The 20,074-nt window shown below is 41.8% G+C and overlaps 1 protein-coding gene across 6 annotated transcripts in view; it reads left to right on the top strand.

Annotated features, from left to right (window-relative positions):
* Positions 1–11,104: 11,104 nt before the first annotated feature.
* Positions 11,105–20,074, top strand: part of IQGAP2 (IQ motif containing GTPase activating protein 2) — a 130,088-nt gene continuing 121,118 nt past the window's right edge. For 2 of the 6 annotated variants that reach the window (XM_083884506.1, XM_083884507.1), the window contains exon 1: positions 11,105–13,077. In XM_083884506.1, coding sequence (XP_083740632.1) covers positions 13,032–13,077 — 46 coding nt within the window. In that variant the 5' untranslated portion in view covers positions 11,105–13,031. The remainder of the gene's footprint in view (positions 13,078–20,074) is intronic. The other 4 variants (XM_083884508.1, XM_083884509.1, XM_083884511.1 and 1 more) reach the window with 3 other exon arrangements.

Genomic DNA, 20,074 nt, shown 5'->3' on the forward strand with positions numbered 1-20,074 from the left:
TTTCTTTCTTTCTTTGTTTCCTTTACTGCTGTGTGCACCTGGAAAGCAGGTTACAGTCATCACTAGTGTATATATGTGTTTGCATGTGTGTGCCTTGATAAATTCTCTTTTGGAGTTCTGGATTTTTCATTAAGTCCAGCTGGTACAATTGTGAACTCATCTTTCCAGTATCCTCCTCTGTGTCAAATTGCCAGCTTCCAAAATGTTTGACCAAGTGTTTTGATTAAGTCCTCTGAGGAAAGCTGTCTGGATATTTGTGAAAGGGCATGCTCTGTGTAGGATGACTGTGTACAGTATAAATCTATAAAATGTGGAAGTGTTTATAAATTTATCTGCAAAATATTTATCATCTGTGTAACAAATGCAAAGTTATTTAGTGTACATCAGATTAATAAATGGGGATGATTTTTTGCTCTGCTATATAAGAATAAAGATATGTTCTCTGCAATGAATACATACCAGGTGTGATGATAGCCAGACTATTGTTATTCTTTATCCACAAGATACTACACTACCCACAATACAAAAAAAAGGTTTTTTACCTTAATTAGTTATTTTACAACAGTTCTCTATGTATCTCGGTTTTAGTGCCTGTAATAGAAGTTGAACATATAGTAAAAGTAAATATGGAACAAGTTACTAAATGAGTTTAAGTGACTGTGAAAAAAAGATAGAGTAAAAGTTACAAGAGTTGTAAGAGGCAAAGTTCTTCAGTTAACCACCTGGGATTCGTATTTTTATGGTACATAACTACACAAAATAGACACCTGACCTTTCAGTGTATAACTGCATTGCAGGAGTACATTATCAACAAAAGGGTCTAGTCTAACTCAATGTGAAAAACATACTGCTGCAAAGTATAGTGATCCATGAATCTGAAAGGCTAGTGGAAGTTTATACAATAAATTTTGCATTGTATACACTTAGTGAATACTAAGTTCCTTAAGAACGTAGTATTCACAGGAAAAACCCACCACCACCTCCAAAACCAAACAAACACATATTAACAAACCCCCCACCCAAACCTCCATACACACACAAAAAAACCAACTCAGAAACCCCCAAAACTGAAGCAGAACTGCAAAAATATTAAGTTCATTGCATTTGTGCTTTTTGGACATCCAAAAAGCATCAACAGATCAAATGTAGCTTTAAAATAACAAAAAAAATGCTGAGTTATTTATATTCTGACATTTCCACGGCTAAATCGGAAACACATTTCCAAATATAGGTTATTTTAAACAGATGATGGACTAAACAAAACACATGAGTCTCTTCAGCTGTGTCATCAACAGAGAATAGTTAAGCTACATGTAAATTGAAATGTTTTTCAGCTCATGCAGGAGTACTGTCTGCAAAACCCTGTTACAAAGGGGATGTATGATTTTGACTGTCCTTTAGCAACTAGGTTGTTCTGTGATACAGTATGGAAAATAATCTGTATTTACTAAGTACAACCAACAGAAGTCCTAATTCATATCTCAAGTCTCCTTAGATGTACATCCTCATCTACTTGCATTTGAAGAATATACTTCTCTCATTCTGTAGTGGAGATTTGTCTTCTAGTCTCATTCTGGGAAGAAATACTATTCTTATCTTCTGCAGTTTTATGCAGATATGCTTCACAAGCTCCCTTTCAGAAACATCACCTGCTCTCTAGAGAACCTTCAGTAGCAGAGAATCTTGTATTGGAGAACATCTCCTGTGTTGGAGGACGTCACCCTGCATAGAAGGATACTTCACTTATAGGACAGCATTCCTCCAAATGAATTTTGGAAGCATATATATACACACATATATATATATATACACTTCTGGCTCACAAAGCTATGCTATCAAAATGGCGATACTTAATCCAGAACACTTGGTTTGTGTGTGTCCACTTGCATATTTTTTGAGATGAGTGCATAGAGAATGAGGACGTGAATGTTAAGAGGGGGAGTTATTTTGTGGTATCCAGCACAGTATATCCCTGAGAACAACTGTTAAAATAGATCACATGTATCCTCCAGATGCCTAGCTTTCCACTAGGGTGCCAGCTAGGCTATGATTTGTATTCAACCCATAGCAATTTTAAAGTTACCCAGGTTATATATTATGTGAGATCAGTATCTAACCCAAACTGCTCCCCAACAAATTTACTCATCTCTGGAACTTTTTAATAGCACTTTACCCTGGCGACATAGATAAGAAATATTGGCTGAAACTTCTTCAGAGACTTTCCTAAAAATATTAAGCTGAACTGAAAATCATACCGTTCTGTATATTTTCTGGTGTCACCACACATCAACTTTCACAGTATACAAGTTAATGCACTCTTTCTGCAGATGCATTTTACACCTTGTTGCTTGTGGCTCTCACACTGAACCTAACTGATCTGATTAGGACTTCAGTAACGATTTCAGTGCACAGGACTGTGACAGACTGAAGTTGTACATACTAAATAGCTTGGGAAGAAAAAAATGCCTGACTGGACTACATTTGGAAACGCCCACACTATTCAACCCAGGCAATGTTTCCAGCTGTGAAAATAGAAAGAAAAACCAGTGTCAGCCTTATCAGTTGTTGAGTAAATTCCACTATCCTTCAGAAAAGCCAGACTGTCCCACTTCTAGTCACAGAATGACAAATTGTCAAAGTATTCCTCAGACACACTGTTATGGGCCGAAAAGGGAGGCACTTAAGAATCCTTAGCTGCAAGAATGAAGTGTGAAATGCCTGCTGCAAAACCTTAAAATGTTGCTTGGATATCCAGATAATTTGGCTGAATTCTGAGCAAATACAGTCTAGGCTACAGATCTGATCTTTATTCTCCCCCAGGCAAATAGCACTTTAATTTAAAAGTTTCATGATAATGCAAAGTTCAAATATTGCAGAACAACATGTTTTGGACAATGATTACAATAGACCTGAAATGTGAATTTTACAACAGCTGGTTTATAATGCACTTAACTTTATTCTGTGCCCACATAGACTGCAGACCACTTAACCCCAGGACTTTCAGGGTGTACACAACTATAAATAAAAACATCCTTCACTTTGCAGTTAGACTTGGCCCTACAGAGACTGGATTGGACTTTACGGAGAGTAGGAATGAGAAATCAGATAAAACTAAGGGTACCTTCACAAGAGTTCTGGAAGTGAAGCCACCAGTGGATTCTTGTATTTGCTACCTCATTTATCTTTGGCTGGCTGGCCCTGCACACATGACCCATGGACTCCTTTGCAAACTCTAGGTTCTGCCTACAAAGATCATTGTAGCATTGGTGTTAGAAGAAGACTGTCTGAAAGGCATTCCACCTGATGGGTAGGATTACATACCAGTTAGGGTCTTCTTTCCCAGGCTCCTTTCCCATCTAAGAGGTCACGGGAATAACTGTTTTGATAATGTTCAATATAACTATATGAAAAGTAAGCTCAGGCTGCTTGAGAGTAATTCCCATCAGATCAATCCTCAGTACACAGGAGGAGTTTGACTTTGTCCCTTTGGTATTCAGTGAAAATCAGAGGGTTTAAAAATTAAATTAAAAAAAAAAAGGTCACATTTGTAAGTAAAGATACTGATGTAGAACAAAGGAACACTAAGATGTTGATGTGCTTTTGTGTTAGTTATATTGGTATTGCACTGTTAACATGAGCTCTAACTCTGTATCTTTGGTAGGGCTGCTATATTGTGTTTTGTGATATAAAGAATCAATATTATTGAAGAATTACTGAAGACATATACAGAATTATAGAATATACAGAATTATTATTATTATTATCAATATAATTATTGAAGACAGGGATACAGGGTCAAATGGAGCCCAGCTCCCAGGGTAAAACTCTGAGCTTTGGGTGCCAAAAGCATATCAGAACTATTGACTGATCATAAACCAAAAGAAAAAAACATATGGGTGAGAGCACACACCTGTTTAAGAAGTGGTCTGTAATTAACTATGTTACTTTGCATTATTATTGTTACAAGGATGTTGAAACCAAGGAAAACTACCTGTTCTCGGTGATACAGGATCTTTCCTCAGTGAGAACATTAAGACTGACCTTGTTCAGGGACTGTATTTTACCGTCAGTAACCTGGTTATGGAAAACAAACTGATCCGCACTGAAACCGTGCAATCGCCAAACTGACCCACAGGTGGAGCAGGAAAAATAACTAATGGAAGGGAAAGATCTCATTAACAAAGCTCCCAGAGTTCCAGCTGTCACTGCTCAGCAGCAGAGAGACCCTTCCCTCACCCAGGAGCACACACCCTGTGCATTAGGCGAGCAGTGTCCTTACCCAGGGATTAGTTCATCTAATTTTTGGGTTGGTTTTTTGGTGGAAAAAAATCTTGAGCAGAGGCAGCTTTGTGCCTTTCTGCAAGCAGTGCTGCCACAACCTAAAGAACCAGTGCCAGGATAGCACTGCTCCCCAACCTGCACAAGGTGCTGATTAACTTTTCACTGCTCCTTTTTCACGTGCTCATTTTAGTGCTGCAGACACAACCGATTTGTAATCCGGTTATCTGAGAAATACCTGTTTTCCTTTCGGGGAAACAACAAAGATTCTTCCAGGAGTGTAATTCAAATGGAAGCCATTTTGATTAAAATAAGGGGAGGCTGCTGACACTTTGTTCCCTGTGAAGGGTCCTGGATGCTGGGATTAGCTCTCCTGGCCGAGCCTCCTGGAGCCTGAATTTGTCAGTCTTTTAGACACGTTCTTCATTTTTTTACACTAATGTGAATAATGAGGAGCTTTTCAAAAGGCTGGAGCTGGGCCAGTGGAAAAGTGATGGAAATAAGAAGACCAGAATTAATCTAGTGGAAATCCATGGGAGTTCAGCCTGTGCTTTATGTGTGGGGCAACTGTTGGCAGGCAAGAAATAGTTGTAGGGTTGTCTTAGCTGTCACTCAGTGTGCTGTAAATGCAAAGCTCCTAATGCTGTGCCTCAAGAGTAAAAAATAAATAAAACATTAATGAGTGAATAATGCATAGACTTTTAGTGGAGTGGAAACATTGCGAAGCACATGCAATCACAAAGAAGCACACAGATGCTGTGTTACAAAACCAAAAAAATGCCCCTCCATAACGCATAAAAATCCCCCCCCCCCCCCCCAAAAAAAAAAAAAAAAAAAAAGAAACACTGCCACAGGCAGACCACTTTTAGCTTGTGGATAACATGTGAGGAAACAATCAAGATCTCAGTTTTGCTACATCCAGCTCAATAAAGAATGCTTTTTTCCTGAATCTATGAGCTGCAGCCGGCCACAGATGTTCCCTGCCTTCAAACAGTTCTGAATTCATTTTTATGGTTATTCATTATGTCTAGACAAGGAGGGTCACTCCACTCCGAAATACTCTGTTAAATGAATAAATATTTATTCCAACAGGCAAATGGAGAAAGCTCTTTTCTGTCAGGGTGCTGGCAGAAATATTTCCACCTCTGTCTTGCTAAACTCATGCCACTTTTGCAGGAATGAGGGCATTTGTCCAAGACATTTTGAACAAATAACTCCTTTTTTTAGAAAACCTGTTCAAGCAGTGAAACTGGTTTTTTAGGTACCTTGACAGACAAGATTTAACAAAGTCTTGCCCCGATGGGGAAAGCAGAGGGAGCCCTCACCTGATAGGAAAGGGCATTTAAAAACACATCTTCAAAATGCACCTTAAGTAATGTTTAGATGCACAACATTTAGGCAATTAGAGGTAGATACAACAATCTATGGCATAATCTGGTATTCCCATTCCACCACTGCTTCTCCCTTTCAGCACAGGACACATCACTCCAGCCTCTCTTACACTTAAGCGGCTTTTTTGGGAGATGAGCTGGCTCCTGAAAAAGAAAACCACAGGTTTTGGGCAGCAATGAGGAACATTAAGTCAGCTTAGTTCCACGACTGAGATAATAGTGTGACCCCACAGACAGCCCTGTGAGCACAACCATGTCAGCATGAGCCGTGTTTCTCCACTTTGCAACATGCAATCCAGGGCCTGGGGAAGAGTCACTGAGGAATCACAATATTCCTTTCTCCAGTGTGTCAGTGTTTGAAATAAAAGTCCTTGGATTTACTATTAAATTGGAAGTAATGAGGTGTTTCTGACAAAAATGCTGGAGAACATACAGCTATTCGCATTTCTAGGACTGCATTTGCTAGTTTTCTCTCAAAATGTGAGGTCTAAAAAGTCTGTTTTCCTCAGAACAATTGAAGTGTGGGTGCTTAAGCACCTTCTTACTTTGTCAGATGGAGCTTTAAGGCAAACAATATGAGGTTTGCAAGCAGAGAAAGAAGACAGGTTTCTGACACTGAAGTAGTTTCTCTAACCATTTTCTTTTTCAGGTGTCAGTGCTATACAAATACACCATTTTACACACATTTAATGTAACACTTTACCCTTTAACATGCCTTTTAATACACATCTTCTGGTTTCTTTCTCTACTAGTTTGGTGAAAGGTACTCACATGTTTGTTTCTCCTCCATCCCACAAACTGTTTCTTTTGCTTTTGAAAAACGAGTTTTCAATTTCATCAAATTAGACTGTAAGTTGGTTTCTTTTATTTCTATTGATGCCCAAAAGAGCTCAGGCATATTTCCAACTACTTGTCTTAGCCTAGGAATCACTGCAAAATCTGAGGAATGCATTTCTCTAAGTACTGAGGTTTGATGTTTAGTCATCAGTGTTCAATCATACACCAGGACAGTTCAGAAGTTAAAATCACTTCCTCAATGGGAAGGAATCATTGCTGCTGAGAGAGAAAGGCACTTTGCTCTTTTGTTGCAGGTCTCTATTTAACCTGCCGTTCTGTTCACCATGATACTTTGAATTTGTAAAATCTCACATTTCTTTGGGATCCTTTGACTGACATAGCTTCAGTCTAGCTTGAGCTTAATATACACTTTTTAATTAGGGTTTCTGCTGTGACCACAGGCCCTCACTTATTGGAAAGGAGGAGCTGAAAAGAGAAGGAGGGAAGCAAGGGCTGAGTTGCACCATTGCCTTTCCCCTCCAGGCACATAAGGAAGGGAACAGAGGCAACTGATATCTCTCACTTGCTTCTTCTGAGCAAGAGACTTGCACTGACTCAGTCTGTATTTCCTCCAGGATTATGTGATGACTTAATTGTCGACTTACCTCACAATAATAAATAATGCATAAAGAAGAATACTGTGCTGAGGGGGGAGGCAGCAACCCAGCACAATTCCCAGAGCTGATCCCTTTCCCTGCAGAGGCAGATGCTAGCAAGACCCACAGCAGACCATAGAGGCAGCTGTGCTGGGGACACTTCCTGATTTTGTGTTCTCTAACACAGCCTTGAGCACCTCTTGACCTTTGAATTGAAGCTCAAGAGGCGTAAACACAGCAGTTTTCTCTGCAGTGTGTGCAAAATCATTAGTCCAGGTTCACCTGGTGCTCCCAGTAATCCCACCACTATCCTTGTCTGCACCACCAGCTCTGCCACCTTCCCCTGTGAGTCACCATCACTTTGGGCACCCCTGATCTCCAGCAGGGCTGAGGGACCCCTCCCACCATCCCGGGGCACTGAGAGTCCATTCCACTGGTCAGGGTAAGACCTTCAGGCAGCAAAAAAGGGCAGCAAGATATTTCTGGTTACGACACACTGCTGTTGGGTCTGCCCAAGCACCGTGTGGCACGTCCAGCTTAAGCTTGTCAGCCCTTAATTAGCTGTGAGAAGGAAACAATTGAAAAGGTCCTTGCGGGAACTGGGAGCCTGCCTGGAGCTAATCTTCTTCCGTATTGTGCTGCAGAGACTCAGGCTGACCTGCCCAAGGAGCAGCTTCTCCACTCCCACTTTACCAGGGCGATCTCTCCAGCCCAGGCTTTCTCTCCTACGAAAATAAAAAGGATATGGGCTTTCTCTGCAATAACTAATAGGAAAAAAAAAAAAAAAAAAAAAAAAAAAAAAAAAAAAAAAGCCCCAACAAACAAAAAACCAAAAAAGCCAACCCCAAATAAACAAATAAAAAACCCCACAACAACAACAAACCCAAACAAATCAAAGCCAACAAACAAAACCTCTTTTAAATTAACTAATGCAGTTTCCCTTTCTGTAGGACAAATGCAGCCAGCCAAGGTGTATGATTTGACAATAAATTCAGGTATCATCACAGAAAAAGTGTCATTAAAGCCTCTGTTTCCAACAAAAAGCCTAGTGTCTCTAATTACCTGCATGCACTTGCGTCACTGCTGTATAAGCCACCCAAGAATTTCAAATATCAATATCCTTCACCATATAAAATCCCTCTGTACACAACAGGACTATCAGGAAACATGAAGTAGCAGAGGCCTTTGCAGGTTTTTGATCCAACTACAGGCAATGATATGTAGGAAGGGTACATTTTCATTTCCCTCTCTTCTTTCAGCTTATTTCCCTCTTTAGATCTGGAGCTTAGTCCAGAGCTGCTCCTGAACACGGAGTTGCTCTATTTAAATACAGACTATTCATTCCTAGCTGGCTCTCACATTCTGTCCCTGCTGGGGCACAGTGTCCCTCACAGGCAGGTGTGGAAGCTGGAGCTGGATTGTTAGTATGAATGCAGTGGGAAGCATGCTGTCCACAGTACAGTGTCCTTGATAATATGGTGAGGACATTGATCTTAGGCTCCATTAAAGGACCCAGAGTATGAACAGGAAATGTTCACACTCAAACATTTACTCTAGATAGCTGACTACACTGATTTCTTTGGTGCAGGCTTCTTTGTAACGTATAGAAGTAAAGTGTTTGTGTATGCTCATAAAGAAGAATGTAGTGTCCACAGCATTAGCTCTGGTGTAGGCTGCCCAAAATCTGCAGTTTGCTTTAAATCTTCTACTGCTCTCAGGTTCCTGTGAGAAGGTGGGAGAATGAAGAGCTTTTCTGGCAGGCCTTTCCAGCCAGTCACAGCTGCAGTAGGACTTTGGAAGGGCAAGGAGGAGGAAGGTGGGGAGGGAGGTGCAGAGGGGCTGCTCCCCACCCCACACAGAGCACCCAGCATTTACAGGGCCAGGCTGCAACTTCTCTGCCTGGCCCCTGCCAGAGGTGTTTAAATCTTCATACCACGAACAGCGGATGGAATTTGCCTGTAAACTGGGAAAAGCAGGGATTAACAAACCTAATGGAGAACGTCGTGAGCAGGCCTGCATGGCTGCTGCTTGTTACTCCAATATTCTTTTACCTGTCTCAGCTCCCACTGAGAGCAGTTGGTTTCTGTCATGCCTGTTGTTCTGCAAGCATTACAGAGGTTACTGCTTGCCAGAAAAACATTCTCACTTCTCCCTACCCTGGCCTTTCGTTTCTTGCCCTGGTTTGCCCCCTGCTCTGAGCTGGCACTTAAGAGGCAGCTGTGTGAAAGCAGCAAACCAACTGCTGGCCTCAGAAATAACCCTACTTAGAGAAAAAAAGTTATTTTTCAATCTGGGACAACAAGCTGAGTCCCCCCATGTGGTGACAAAAGTGCTGGTGCCAACCTAGAGCAAGGACACCCATGAGCAGGAGGAGGAAGCTGGAGACACATTGCAGGCACAGAGGCTGAGAGAGAGGGATGAATATGAATATGAATATTTTCTCAGCGAAGGTGTCAGTGTATCTCTATGTGACACCATGTCTGCACACACCCTTGTCTTTCCAGCAGGTAATAAGGGAATAAGAAAACTCACCAGAGACTGGCAATATCACACAGAGACCCTCTGGGGCTTTGGCAGGCTGTTCCTTCAGGACAGAGACCCCTCTGTCACTGTGCCACACCACATCTACACAACCTGCAGACCAGGCCAAGCACTTCTCAGAGAGAAGTGTTGTTATTTGAAACATGATGCAGTTGTGTCAAAATGAAACTTTTCAGGGGGAAAAGGCCCCTTGAAAAATATAGTCGGAAAATATATTTTTAAGAAAACTTTGAAGTATCTTTCTTTGACTAAAGGATAAAAGAGATGGAGAAAGTGCTCTACTGTACATCCTTGACTTAAGCTGTGTAACAGTGTAAAAGGCTGTAGAAATGCTGATTTAAAGCAAATGGAAGATTTTCAATAGACTTTTTAAATTGTGGAAGCAAATTTATACTTTTCCATGTTGGGTTTGATCACCCACTTTCTTTTATAGGAGAGCAAGCAAGTAAATGGGTGTTTGTTTAAAATTCAAGAAAGCATTCAGAAAGCCAAGTGCAGACTGCAGCTCTGCTGGTGCTTGCATCACCCATCTCTCCGTGATCTCTGGAGATGGGGGAAAAGGGAACAGAGAAATCAAAAGCACCTCGAGAACAATAACAGTATTTACTCTTAGGTGTTGTTTTTCTCCTGTACCCTGTCAGTTTTTCTTCTTGAATAATCCATGTCTTAAGTATTACGAGGAATGTCTTTCTCCACCTCAGTGAGCTGTGCCCAGAACAGCCAGAGATGAGCAAAAAGGGAATGAGCAAAACAAAGTCCTCACAAACAAACTACAGACGTCCTCAAACCTGTGGAAAACTGCATAGGAGACTCTACAGATCCAGCAGTGCTTTGTTTCGAAACACAAATGGCTGCAATCTTCCAGACAATCTGCCAACACACACCAGGAGTCACTTGGTACCTGCACTAAAACACAAGCATGCTCAGGTGTGTGGTGTCCCCTAGGCAGGCTGTGGCTCTGCACAGATGCCACTAAATCCTGTCTTCCACAAAATTTCACGGTAAGGGCTCAGTGACGGTCAAGAGGATATAGTCCTGCCTTATAAAAACACATCCATTTGAGAAACCTCTGTTCTCTGACCATCTTCAGGTGCATTTCATGGTGACCTGGGAGCCTGTGGCCACAACACATGAATCATTGATTCATGGATTTGCTGCTCTGCTGTCCAAAATCAAGCCCTGTCTGACAGAGACACCCTGGAGAGGAGTGTCAAATGGAGGAATGTGCCTACCTCCCTCAGAAAACCCCTTGGAAAGGAGCACCAGCAGGGGCCAGGTCTGTATAAGTACACCCAGCCCCAAAGGTGCCCTGCAGATCATGGTGGTGGCCTTGTGGTTTGGCAAAATCACTGCTTGTGGGGAGTGAGAATTTTTCAAAAGAGTAAAACTGCAGGAGGGAGTCTTAGGCTTGGTTTTTCACCTCTCTTCAGAGTCTGCTCTGCCAAAACACCATAGGGGAGGTTCCTTGGTCTTCTACACTGTGGAATTTGGTTTATTTAAATTGTTTGGTGGTTTGGGGTGGTGTTTTCTGGTTTGTTTCCCTTTTTCTTCAGGGGGTTTGCATGGATTCCTGGTTTGAGGTTCTTTCCTTCATTTGGGAGGGAAAGGTTTCTTCTTTTTTGATTTTTATCTTGGGATTCTTTGCTTTGCTTTGCTAACTCTTAGGGGAAGTGGATTTAGTTTATTTCTGCTTTATTTTTTTGGTTTTCTGGTTGGAGATTTTGCTTTGGTTTTGTTTGGGGTTTTTGTTGGTTGTTTTTTTTTTTTTTTTTTTTCTTTGGGTCTTGAATTTTTTTATGATTTCAGGGGGTTTAGTTTTTTGTTTTGTTGTTATTTGAGGCAGTTGTGTTTTGGGGTGGTTTTTGTTGATTTTTTTTTCCTTTGCTTTGGGGCTGTGGATTTTGGTGGGTTTTTTGGTGTTTTTTTTTTTTGTTTGTTTATTTGTTTTTTGGTGAGGATAGGGTTTTTTCTTTGATTTTTAAATATTATTATTATTATTATTATTCCCTTCTTTTCCTACCTTCTGACCTGGGGCTTTTCTGTGTTGGTTTTTTTTTTTTTTTTTTTTTGTGTGTGTGTAGTTTATTTGAGGAGTTTTGTTTATTTGTTTGTCAGTTTTTGGGGGGGAGAGGTTGGGTTTGTGGTTTTTTTTTTTTATTTGATTGATTTTTTGTTGTTTTGTTTTTGGTGGGGAGCTTTTGTTTGGTTTTGGAGGAGTTTAAATGTTTTTTTATATATTTGTTTAATTTTTTAATTGTTTTGTTTTGTTCTTGGTAGGGATTTTTTGTTGTTTGTGTGTTTGTTTTTTGGGAGGTTTTGTGTGTTTTATATTTGCTTAATTTTTTGCTGGTGGTTTTTTTGTTTGGTTTGTGTTTTTTTTTTTGTGGGGATTTTTTTTGTTTGGTTTTTTTTGGGGTTTTTTTTGTGGGATTTTTTTGTTTGGTTGGCTTTTTTTATTTTTGGGGGGGTTGTGTTTCTTTAAATTGTTTAATTTTTCTTTTTCTTTTTCTTTTTTGGTGGGGATTTGTTTGGTTGGGGTTTTTTTTGATTTTTTTCTGTGGTTTTAAAATTTGTTTAATTTTTTGTTGGGATTTTTTGTTTATTTGTTTTTTTCTGGAGATTTTTTTGTTTGGTTGGTTTTTGGTAGTTTTTAAATTTGTTTAAATTTTTTTTTCTTTTTTTTGGCTGGGGGTTTGGTTGGGTTTTGTTTTTTTTATTTTGTTGTTTTTGTTGTGGTTTTTTGGTGTTTTGTCTTGGTTTTTTTTTGTTTTGTTTTTTTTTAGGTTTTTTAATTAGTTTAAATTTTATTATTTTTTTCTGGGGGTTTGGTTGGGTTTTGGGGATTTTTTGGTGTTTTTTTTGTTGTTGTTGTTGTTGGGTTTTTTGGTTTTAGGTTTTTAAATTAGTTTAATTTTTTTTTTTTCTGGGGGTTTGGTTGGGTTTTGGGGATTTTTTTGTTTGTTTTTTGGGGATTTTTTTTGTTTTGTTTTAGGGTTTTTTTTTTTTGTTTTAGGTTTTTTAATTTGCTTAATTTTGGGGGCTTTTTTTCAGGGAGCAGGTCATTTTCTTATTTATTTCTTTGTTCGTCTTTCATTAGTTCTTTTTTCAGTGCTTTTTTTGTACACCTACTTATCTGGACTTTTTTTTTTTTTTTTTTTTTTTTCCTTCTCTCTCACTTTCTTTCCCCCCATTGCAGCTTTGGCTGTTTTATTTCCCCGCCCCGCTCGCTCTCCCTCGCACACGCCGGGCCCGCGGAGCCTCCCGGGTGGCCCCGGCCGGGCCGGGCTCGGGGCTCGGGGCGGGCGCGGCCGCGGGCGCAGCGAATCAGCGCGGGCCGGGCCCGGCATAAGAAGGGCGGGCGGGGGCCGGAGCCGTCCCTCCCGGCAGGATGCACCATGAGGAGCTGGCGTCCCTGCAGCGGCCCCGCTATGGCTGTGAGTGCGCTCCTGGGGGGGCGTTCCGGGACCTTTCTTTATATATATATTTTTTATTTCTTTGTTTAGAGTGCTTCCTTTCTTTTTTTTTTTTTTTCTTTTTTTTTTTTTTTTCTTTTTTTTTAGGGGGTTTGCTTTTTTTTGTTGTTTCCGCCGCCTTGCTGCTTTCGCTCGGTTTAATGCTGAGAGTTGAGAGGGGTTGATTCCTCAATCAAAGCCGCCTAGCAGACCCCCCGGCAGAGCGCTCCGGCTGCTTTTAGGTTAAACTCGCAGCCCCAGCCCTGACTGGGTTTTGAACAGGTTTTCACGGGGCGCTGCGTTTTGTTCTGTAACTTTTTTTTTTTTTTTTTTTTTTGTGAATGGATTATGGCTGTAATTCCGCGCTGCAGCTCGGGAGTTGTTTCGGAGTAGAGGTCGAGTTTAGGGTTTTGGCGTTGTAGCTTTGGTGTTACAGGTAGGGGTTTGTGTTGTAACTTTGTAACTCGAGTTATGGCTGTCGTTTCAGGCTGTAATTTGGTAACCTTTGGATTATCGCTAAGGAATTTCGGATTATAAAATTAAACCTTTGCTTTCTAGTTTTATAACTTTGTCTTAGACCTTTGCAACTCTTAAGGATGGGGGGATAGACCGTGCAGGTACCAGACATCTCTTTTCAGAGAGGGTGTATTTACTCCCAAACGTATGTTTTAAGAAAAAACCCCTGAAGCACCTTACCTCCTCCTCCTCCTCCTCCTGCTGCTGGTCTCTCCCGGCCGTGCTGGGATCCTGCACCTGCCTGTGCTTTTCCTGGCTCCTGTGGGGCACAGCAGCACAAGCCCTGCCATTCCTGCAAGAAATGCCTCTGGTACTTCTGGCATTGCAAAACGGCAACGCACAAATGATTTGCAAAGTTCACAACAACCTTGGCATCCTGCGGTCTAATGAGCAACTTCCCAGTTCTTATCGTGGCAGCTTTGTTTAAAACCGGTTTTGAAACCTCCTTTTAGAAAGAAACATAAAACTCCTTAACAGTGTTAGGGGCCACCTTGAGTCCACCTAGGGCGAGTGGAAAAAGTGATGCTTGTCAGTGAGACCTCCAGCTTGCAGAATGCCATGGTCTTCTGAGCGTTTCTCCTGATTGATGACAGATTCACCCTCTTGATGCCCTCTGTTGGGGCAGTTTGGGGAACCTGCCTGTAGGTCTCATTTTTGAATTTACCCAGTAGGTGGATGCAATCCTTGTGAAGGTGTGTGTTCACTGGTTACATAGTCTCGGTGCTATTGTGTTGGTAAAGGTGAATATTCTGCTTGTGAAGCCAGCACAGATAGCTTGTGCCATTGCATGTGTAGGTGGGCAGTGTCCAGGGGTGCAGCATGTGCTCCAGCCTCGGTTTGGACACTCTCCACTTGCCTGAGTTGCAGAAGTATTTGTTGTATGCCCATAAGGACTCCAGCAGCAGGGGCTTCTCTGTGTACATCTGGCCTGGCTGGTCTCAGAATGTGTGGGCCTGGACAGGTGAAAGTCAGTCTGTCATGACTTCTGATCTAGTCAAAGATTAGGCTTTGACTTAAAGAAAAGGGCTCATCCTTTGAGTCGTGTTCCTGCCTGGATGCTGAGGATGAATTACCTTATTGCCAGAGCTGCTCAGAGTATTTGAAGCATTATAGGCCTCAATTATTATGACCATGTTAAGGATGCTAAATGTAGTTTTGAAGATACAGTTTATCCTCTCAGTGCTTATGCTCTGTCATAGTAGTTTGAGAGCATTTTGTTCTGGTTACTATGGAGACGTTCATGTTCTGAGCTGCAGCCACTCTTGGTGTCAGGTCTCCCTGCCCCAGGTACTCGGGTGGATGAGGCTACACTTGTCTTTTCTAATGCTGCTCCCCTCTGACCAGTAAGGTCTGCTTGCTTGGGAGACACTAGTTATTCAGTCCTTCCCTTAGTGAGAGGCTGTGGCTGCTGTGCCACACTGCATCCATTTATTTTTGGAGTGCAATTTTTCCTGCAGGGACCTTTGAAGCTACATTCCTTTCAAGGGACCAGGCAAAAGCTCCTTAAATATGCCAGGTGGATGGCAATATTTAACAAAAATACACCACAACTCCATGGAGAACTCCATACTTTAAAGAACAAGCCATAGCCTTGTCTGTAGTGACAAGTAGAGGTGCATGTTTGGGGTGTTTTAGCCTGTGTCTAGAGAAATACATATGATTTTTCTGCACTGCATTTGGCTGCCATTTTGAGGAGCAAAGAAACCCAGCACCTTGAAAAAATGAAAAAAGAGAAGGCTTCCTAACTAGAAAACTTACACTAGTGATTTCTGGGTTCTTATGAAAACCCATCATAAATTGTAGGTTCCCTACATAACTAAAACTTCACTTTGGATTTCTGTTAAACAGTTCCTTTTTTGAGAACACCACATCTCTGTTGGATTTCCTAAGCAGTTAATAAGTTGTCCAAGTTAGGCTATCAAATTTCTAAGACCCCTTGCTTTAGTAATCTAGAACTGTTTTAAACATTTAACTTGACTTGGACTTTTGACTTTGGCTTCAAGCTCCTAACAGGGTTTGTGTATTGCTCTGAAGAATGCTAGGATTTTACTATCATAATTTTCTTCCAGATCCTATATAAACTGGTGCATGGTTATGAGTAGCATTTCATTTTGATAACTAGAGAAGAAAGCATACACAAATTTTGGCTGCGTTTTATAGACTGATGGATACCACTGGGGAAATCTCCCTGAGCATTAGACTTTTTAGCACAGTGAGTAACTGAGAAGACATAGCCTGAACTTAAAAGTAGTTGTACATTACAAGCTTTGCTGACATAGTACCACAAAGAACAACTAGGGAAAAATATTAATCTTAGAGCCAATCATTTCCGTATTTAAAGTCTGGAAATAGATGAATGAAATCAAATGAAACAGCCCCTTTCTGGGTTGGTGCTAGCTCAGCATGAGCATGGTTCATGGGAGAATCAGAGCTCAGGGCAAATTCCCAGAGCCTTTCCTTGGCCTATTAGGGTGAAAGTTTTGTGGCTTCCTGGACCACTTGTTGAAAGGTGTCTCCAACTCTGCTTTGCTGTTGATAGCTTAAAAGAGATGCAGAAGAGATTTCTGTTGGTGCTCCACTGAGCCCTTCAGAAAGATATTTATCTCCAGTACCAGTTCAAGTGAGAACATAAAATTACAAGGAAGCAAGCTTATACCACCGAAACTGTGTTAACAGGCACACTGCAACTGAATTTACGTGGTGGTTTCCAGTCTGGCTACAGCTGTTGCCTGGTTTATTTCTCAATCCCAGCACAATCGGAAGCAGAGGTTCACAGAGCTGCAGAGAATTGGGATTTGGATTACAACTAGAGGTGTGAGCCATTTTTAAAACAAAAATGCTTGGTGCTGCGGAAGATTATGAAGACAAAAAAAGTATTCTCAGATGTGCCTCACAGATTAAACATCAAGTTTTGAACATGAGAAGATAGCAAATCAGGCAGTGGTGTATCTTTGAGAATGCTCGTTTCCTGACACTATCAGCTTCTTTATAGCTAGTTTTCCCAGAAATCTGTGTGCAGAAACAAATTTTTAAGTTTCTATGAACTGTCAGAATGGCTTCACTGCACTTCCAGGAACGTAGTGAAGCTACAGAGAGTAAGGCTGTGAGCGTCTGGATTTAAAAAGGGTTTTAGGCATTAACATGCTCAGAGTAGCTGAATTAATACATGCCCTGAGTCCCTGTCTACTGAGCTAGATGCTCCAACATCAGCAGATGCTTCTGTTGGAGACACTGATAAACCTTCACCTCTGCTGCTGAGGCCAGAAAGCAAATTTCACTGGGCATGGATGATGGGTTAATACAGGGGGAAACACACTTGGGTGTCCAGCAATAAAGGCGTTGCTTTTTACATCTGGTGCTGGCTCCCAGAACTGCTACTGTTTGGCACCAGAATTTGGAGATGAGACATGTGAGCAGCATGAAGCTTCGTGAGGGAGTGCTGCTCTGCCTGTGGAGACAGGCAGGGAAAACCTGTAGTGAAACAGAGCCTACGCCTCTCTATGAAACTGCACCTAGCTTCTTTGCTCAGCAGGATGTGGAAGTTTGCAAACCAGTGGTTTTCAAAAAGCTTTTAACATTAAAAAAAACCTATAAATTTGTCTGCATGTCTAGTAAGTGCAGGGAAACAAATGGCTGTTTTTCAGTCTAAAAAGGGGGAAATGCCTTTTGGTAAAAGTTCCATAGGATTTTCCTAAGTGAAAACAGATGGGATTTTGTTTTTTTGTAAAGTTTTTTGAAACTTAAAAAAAAAAAAAAAAAAAAATTGCTGTGTCCTATGCATATATATTCTTTTGAGTGTATGCTTTCTTGTAGTGCCTCTGACTTCTGACAACACTTTTCTCCTTTTTTATTGATGGGTGTTATTTGGCAACCAAATACACTGTTTATCTCTTCCACTCTTTTTGTAGGTTGCTAATAATTAAACTGCTGAATGAGAACTCAAAAGGTTTAACTGCTTTGTTTAACCAAGTGCACATAATTCACTTGGTAGGGGTGGTTCTCTCTGTGCTTTTTGTACAAAGCAGGTTCATCTCCCCTGAAGTCTGCTGCTAAAGAAAGGACTGAGCTGTGTTACAGCATGCTTAAAGCTACTTGAATGCTGTTGGAACAGGAAATATTAATATTGCTCTGGAAACAGGATTTATAGCACATGTGAGTGTGCTGCATCCAGTCCGATACTTGAGGCAGGGAATAGGAAGTATGCAGATTTTTAGCTGGCCTCTTCTGTGAAGTGAGGTTTCAGTTACGTTTTTCCAGCTCAGAGTTTGCTTGATACTGTTGCTGATTCAAGCTGACTACGTTTTACTAGGAATAACCCCACATGCAAGGCAGAAAATAATAAAAAACAAGCCTGTCAGTGACAGGCGGGACTGGTGGGTCACATTTCAGTGTGATGATAAGCAAGTGTGCTCTCCTGTGCTTGCTCCTCGCAGGAAATCATTAACCTGCTGTGTTTGCTTCACTCGTTCAGGCTGTTTGGTTGTTGTTTTGGAGCAGGTATCCTTGAACTACTGCGTGTTGTGGAATGAAAGTGCAGGTGCTGGGCAGGGGAGGAGCAGCGCCCACGCTGGCCTGGGGACCATGGCTGGAGGGGCAGGGGCCAGGTGCCTCCATCCTGGGGAGAGATCCCTGCTGTTCACACTTCATTTGCTGATCCTCGATAAGACAAGAGCCGTGTCCTCCACAGCCCGTTCATGGGTCAGCACTTCCTGCACCTTGGCACTTGGTGTTCACCTTCAGAAAACAGCCTTGTCCCCTTCAGAGCGGTGCCAGCCAGGCTGTGGAGAGGTTTGCTGAACACAGACTGCCTTATTTTCCCTGCTGGGAGGAGAAGGGGGCTGTTGAGTGTCTGACACAAGGACAGGGTTGTGCTGCAGGCCAGCAGGTTGCTCTGGCACTGTTCCAGCTGAGTTTTACCATTTGCTGTGGCACAGGACAGGAGTGCCCCTGGCCCATGGTAGTGAAGGGCTGGTGGGGCAGGCAGTGCCTGCAGTGTGTTGTCTGGTGGCCAACAGCCTTTGTAAGGTGGCAGGAGAAGGAGGGAATGGGATACTGAACCAGATGGTGTTCCTATAAACTCTGCATAGTGAAACATTCAGTTTCTAAATACCCTTTGAAACGTGTAAGCCATTAGGAAAATAAAAAATAATAATTAATTGAAATAAACAGCCATTTAGAACCTGTGCTGGTGGCTGAGTTGAGTGTGAAATTACTGCTTCATTCAAATGAATATGCAAGAAGTGCTTATCCAGAGGGATTGTGTCAGTTCTTTGTTATCACTTATTGCCCAAGCTGAGGTTGTCCAGCTATAAATTCTTCAGGAATCAGATTTAAGGAGCACTTCGGAGCTCTGACTCACAGCAGCTGGCAAACTGCTGTTAGCCCATAAAGACTTTCTGCCTCCAGGTGTGGTCCTGCCCTGTCTGCCAGCCAGGCTCCAAAGCTGTTAGAAACTACTGTCCTCATCTCAGGTGCCTATCTTGGCCTGCATGCATCTAGCAGGCTTCTGCTAAAGTGAGTGATGAAGGATGTGGTCTGTGCCAGCCCTCTCTTGAGGACTCTGACCTGCTTCTTTGAAAGTGCAGTAAAAGCTTTGGTGTCATCTAGCAAGGTGTTTAAAACAACTCTTGCCAGGCTCCAAAGTGTATGGAGGAATTTGTAGGCATGCATGCTATCAATCTTCTACTGTCTGTTCCTCCTGAAATGAATAATAACCTCCTTCATTTGTGCTTGATTTATAAAACTGCTCTGTAAACTGATTACATTTGTGGGATTGGAGCCTCCTTTTCTGGGAGGAGAGCACAGATTAATCCAGAAGCAGCAGGAATGGGAATTGCCCAAACTCTGTACAGAAGTGTGCTTTATAAAGGCAAATGCTTTTCCACAGAGTTGTAGGGTCGAACTTTAGGCCGGCAAATGTTTCACTTGTGTTTTAAAGGTGTTGTTTCAAATACGTTTTGAGGAATCATAGATGAGTACTGGGGCTACCTGTGCCTAATACTCTGCCTGAAGTATTAGAATCATGGCAAAAAAACCTTGAACTTACCCAGGACACAATTTTTTTTGAAAACATGATGCTGTGTTTAGAGTCAACATCATTGATAAGATGTTGTTTTTAACTGCTTTTATCTACACTGGGATCCCATCTCCTGCCTTGCTGCTGACTGCTGCAACTGGTGAGGTTTCTGCAGTCTGAACTTTATCTTCACCTGCTCTGTCATGCTGCTGAAGACAGCTTCACCTCTTGCCAGCATGAATACCCAATCTGTCAGGAAGCTAATCTCTTCTAGCAGAGCTGATTTGCATTGTGGATTTGCACTCACCTCTGGTCTGTGCAGGGGGTGACTGCAGGTCTCACAGCTTCACTTACTGGCTGAGGCAGGGGGACTTTCTGGCCAGGTGGGATTGTGGTAGCCAGAATTTAGAGGTGTTAAAATTGCTCTGGAACCGCACCCTGAAATTG

Source organism: Zosterops lateralis (assembly GCF_965231275.1).
Source record: "Zosterops lateralis genome assembly, chromosome: Z".
NCBI lineage: Eukaryota > Metazoa > Chordata > Aves > Passeriformes > Zosteropidae > Zosterops > Zosterops lateralis.